Below are 5,284 nucleotides of genomic sequence, written 5' to 3'. Positions count from 1 at the left end.
AATTAGTACCTGTCACCATGGCACATCCAGTGGATACACCACCACTTTATTCCACTCACATTACATACAACAATGGCAGAGGGAGAAAAAAGAGGAGGAGTGGGTTTCAGTGAGGAAAGGTACTACAGAAAAGTCTCTATAGTTTCAGTCGGTCGTTGTCTTGGAATATTGTTGGACCCTCATTATGACACGGATCTTATTTTTATTTTCCTTCACTCGTGTTGTTTTAAGACCCAAGTTAAGTAGGTCCCGGGTACCCTGATCAAATTTAGGTGCAGATGCCCACCTGCCAGCCCGCCCCCAACCGGAGGCCATTAGTCCAACAGCCGCAACACCAACCCCCCACTCACCGGACCAGAACAAACAATTAACCAGGGGGGGGAAAAATAATGGGGCACATAAATGGCGTGGTGTTGAGCTTCCTGAAATAAAGCCACAGCATAAATATTAAGAAAAGACCACAAAGAAAATGGAGAGAAAGAGGGAGGTGAAAAGAGCAGAGGGGATGACCATTCACAGCACACATTTCATTCCAACAGTCAGACAGAAGAGTGCATTTTAATTTCTTTGGCATTGACCGGTTGACAGCACCACCTACTTTCACCCCCTAAAAATGTATCTCATAAAATTTTGAAGTAAGCACGTTTGCATGGTCAGGTGCTTGTTGAGAAAAATAAAGTGATATCACAGGATGTAGACGTCAATGATAGGGTACCTGGCCATCTGTCTTACATGGAAGAGGCAACACAGCTCAAGTAAGCAGTTTAAGCCCATGTATTGAGTTAAAGGCGTGTAAAGACATTTATATTAACTAAACTGATGTGTTTGAAAAGAGATGGGAGGGGAACACGAACGGGCAAGACATGGTGAAAAATGCGTAAAAAGGGAAGCTGCCTGGCGGAGCTCGAATGTGAAAAAAGCCAGTCATGCGAGTTGTTAGGATTGCAAATTAGAGGGCCAGTTGCAGGGCACAAAAAGGGGAAACGTGGAACAGAGGTCGCCGGCGTGTACGGAAACGTTCTGGGGGCTGAGAGGGGGCCGTGAGAAAGCGCGAGTGGGGGAAGGGTGAAAACAGGGACCAGTGATTTGGACATAGACAACAACACACCAAAGTGTTCTAAACGGAGAGAAGGCAGAAAGAAACGGGTCCTCCGGCGGAGAGGAATAAAAGCCCTCTAGGCACAAACTCGGCACAGTGAAGAGGCCACAGCCAAGTAAAGTATACAAGTGGCAGCAGAGCACAGGGGGGAGGGAGGAGACGGGGAAGAGGGAAGCGCCGATTGGCTAGACTGTGCTACGGGGAGATACGAAAAAGGGACTGGCCCAAAGGCTGGAGATGCCAGACAGAACAAGGAAGGGGACTGGCGGACACCACAAACACACCACACACTACACATCACCACACACCCACCACCCACACACACACCATGACTAAGAGCATCGAGCGGATGACGCATTGAATTCCACGACCACACGATGTCTTAGATCGCGAGTTTTGACCCCGCTTCCATGATCATAATTCAGGCCCCGAGATTCTTTACCTCTGTACCGACCCGTATGCTTATCCCTATGGAGATCTGTTATCTCAGTACTGTCAGTATGCCCCTGCTATTTTTCTCTGTCTACATGAGGATGTTTTACCCGCCAAATAACCCCTCAGCCAGGGACAGAGACCTTTGCATGCAGTATCCCCTCCCCTCGATTGTCCCCCACTCACAATCATGAAACGTAGGAGAGAGCCAGACGAGCACGCGATTGACACCCCCGACAGATATGGACGCGCCCACCAGTACACCATACCATCTTATGACCTTACCGATTTAGACATCTGAGCATTCACCTCTCCATGACGCTCGACCTGTCACGTTCTACAGAGACCACCCGCACGACCAAACCGATCGTATCCATGAGATTTCAGCACCGACCGAGAGCCACTTGCACGGTGAGTCCGATTAATGTAGACAGAAGTGCCAGACCTGCAGACCTACGAGATCAGACAGAGACAAGTGAGCGGACCCCAACACTGTAGATTGACCCGAGTGAAAGATTGTGACACACGACAGAGATGTTCCACCGACGATCCAGAGGACAGAGGAACCAGCACGCCTGAGAGATCATGACCGCCCCAGGACACAGAGAGCGACGTAGAGACGTAGACAGAGACAGTAGGTACCTGCACGAGCGTATTCCACATATGCCACTCTAGTAGATTGCTTTACGACAGCGCATATGTATGTACTACGAGATATCATTATGAGATGTACGACGACAGTACTATTTTGCACTAGATTTGGACATACTGATGAGAGATTTGTACGATTGTATATGAGCACCCGAGAGAGAGGATGTGAAAAGATGAGCCAGACCCACCCGACCGATTTTGAGATGACATTCTGTAGACCACGAGACGACAGGCATGAGTACTAGAGAGAGCGACAGAGAAGCTCCCGCACACCTTGATTGATGATCAGATGACTGATGACAGAGTAGATGATAGTAGAAGAGAGAGGACCAGTATTTGCCTATGAGACTATTGACGATGATGACCCCAGAGAGCGAGATGACAGAGAGACCATAATAGGAGCAGAGAGCCCACCGATCGAGCGTTGACATGTCGCGACATGAGTTAGATACAGACGCCATAGATAGACAGAGTAGAGAGACATGATGAGACCAGACAAGAGAGATTGACGTACTGAGAGAGAGATTGTACAGATATACAGATCCCGAGAGTCCCGCTGACTCTCGATAGCCGAGAGCCAGAACAGATTGACAGGAGACTGAGACGATGAGCCAGAGAGAGAGACGTTTGAATCAGAGAGACTAGAGAAGCATGGTATTGATGCCCAGCCCACCGAGAGATATATCACGCATAGAGCACACCTTCCCTGTTAGATCAAGCATGCCATTGAGATACACGAGACGACGGCCAACTAGTGAGTATTACATACCCTACGACCTAGTATTGATGACGAGAGGAAACGCAGCCGGACCAGAGACGACCCCGTCCGACGATGACAGGACGAGTATGACCCGGCACCGAGACGCACGAGCACCCGACACGGCCCCCCCGATATAGAGATCAGAGTCGAGCGAGACTCCCTACTATGAAGAGAGACCCGCCCCCCGATCGACTATATTACCACGAGGCAGAAGACTAGAGGATTATGACAGTCCCATAGAGCGATCGCATTGACCTTCGACACTCGAGACCACTCCTAGAAACAGACATACGAGACCAGTTACGCGATCCGATATGATTCGACCATAGATGCCCATTGTCACAGCTAGACTAAGACCTACAGATCGAGAGAGATTATCTAGTGCATTGACACCCCGTATTTTTCCCGCGAGAGACAGGATGAGACATATCGAATAGAGTATACGATTCAGATCCAGATCTTCCAACGCAGTTAGACCGTATTTCGATTCTTATTGAGATGACATACTTACGAGATGTACGAGTACCCCCACCGAGATGAGAGATGTAGGTGATGAGTCCATGAGAATGCAGACGAGATGAGACAGTCCGGAGACGAGAGAGGACATTTTTGGATACCTTGAGGCTAGACAGGATACATACAGAGGAGACGAGATGAAATTTGAGATACATACGATGATATTGGTAGTACCGATCGTACTTTCATGATGGCTATGTATTGCCCGCATTTAGGTGACCGAGAGACTGACGACCATTTGTTGAGACCGACATGATGAGAGGAGATAGAGATCATTAGAGAGACCAGACAATAGACGTACAGATTATATAGAGTAGAGACACCCTTTGATACACTACCGAGTGGTAGACAGGACGAGAACGAGATGTATGATACAGATTACTCTATACATACTACGATGATGTTTACCGCCCATGGACTACGCATAGTAGTGACCCACTACAGAGATAGATTTAACGCATTTGCAGATGATCCTATTTATTTTCATACACTATATATTTATATTTTATAAGACATAGACTGAGAGCATGACCTCAAGTTTATTATATATAGAGATATAGATATATAATACACAGAATAGAAATTGTACCGAGACGATACCTATTCACCGACATATACACATACCTATCCCTAGATAGATTCGATCACCATATTATCTACAATCACTATGTACTAATAGTTTATTTTTATTACTACAACACTATAGATACACCACAACCTAGTAGTCTCAGATTATCGCACAAGTAGTTGCCTACCACTTATACTATTCCATTCTCACATTCCACATATCCCCACGACCACCCTAACTTTATCTACATAAATATTGCTTGCTGATTACGGAAGGTAACTGATCACCACACACATATAGTATACAGACATGAGAACTAGCTACATGTCACATCCTTAAATCTAGACTAGGGGGCCATACAGCTACGCTACACCCCTATGTTATATATTTACCGATTGACGGACAGCTCAATGATTAGTATGCAATAGAGCCTATGATTATTATCTATGGCATATCCTAGGATCCTATGCTCCTGACATAAAGGTCTACCCTTAGTATAGGACACTCATATTGTAGGTACATTAAAATAGCCGACCTGCCATCTATTACTACTCATACCCAGGCACCTACTACCGGCGACAGTATTGAGGCTATGGTATGATCATTGATAGGGCGTTACTATATAGCCCCTGACTGATCGAGATGGTGATGCCAGATTGGAGCCACTGATGAACGCGGAAGAAGCGAGCGAGTTTTCCGAGCTCAGACCAGAGTCGACCACACCCTACCCTATGACGATCTATGAAGATTGTTTGAGAGCGAGCAAGACTAGACATAGTAATGTACATGTAGGATATGAGAGATCAGCATAGTATGTGGAGACATGATGGTATGTGGAGAGAGTGTACGATGGTAGTGGAGTGTATGGAGAGAGTATATATGGCCGGGAGGTGATGTAATAAGTGCATTGTATAGATAATCTCTCTCTCGAGATATTAGTATAGATAATATATACATAGAGGACTATACTAGATATTAATATAATCTATTATAAATCGCACATGTAGTGATCTCGGCTTAGCGGTCGGTCCGATCACTCTATCATCACATGATCCCTGATCTTCTTATCTCGTAGCTCCTAGATCGCTAATTACGCATGAGAGGCTGTAAATATAGACACATCGAGCTTTACGACGAGTATCTTTCTATGACGTTATACTGTCATCGATGACTTGATCTTCTATATCGAGACTTCTCTCTCTCTTATTCTTCATACACATATAGCATTCTATCACCTTACCACCACTAGACTATCTCA

At 46.0% G+C, this 5,284-nt stretch overlaps 1 protein-coding gene across 1 annotated transcript in view; it reads right to left on the bottom strand.

Moving 5' to 3' along the window:
- Positions 1–367: 367 nt before the first annotated feature.
- The window catches only part of LOC116038911 (solute carrier family 12 member 9-like), a 49,992-nt gene continuing 45,075 nt past the window's right edge, over positions 368–5,284 (bottom strand). Inside the window, exon 9 of the mRNA XM_036001131.1 lies at positions 368–439. Coding sequence (XP_035857024.1) covers positions 368–439 — 72 coding nt within the window. The remainder of the gene's footprint in view (positions 440–5,284) is intronic.

The sequence above is a fragment of the Sander lucioperca genome, chromosome 5 (assembly GCF_008315115.2).
Source record: "Sander lucioperca isolate FBNREF2018 chromosome 5, SLUC_FBN_1.2, whole genome shotgun sequence".
NCBI lineage: Eukaryota > Metazoa > Chordata > Actinopteri > Perciformes > Percidae > Sander > Sander lucioperca.
The sequence above is the reverse complement of the archived record's forward strand: the minus strand, read 5'-3'. Positions and strand labels throughout refer to the sequence as shown.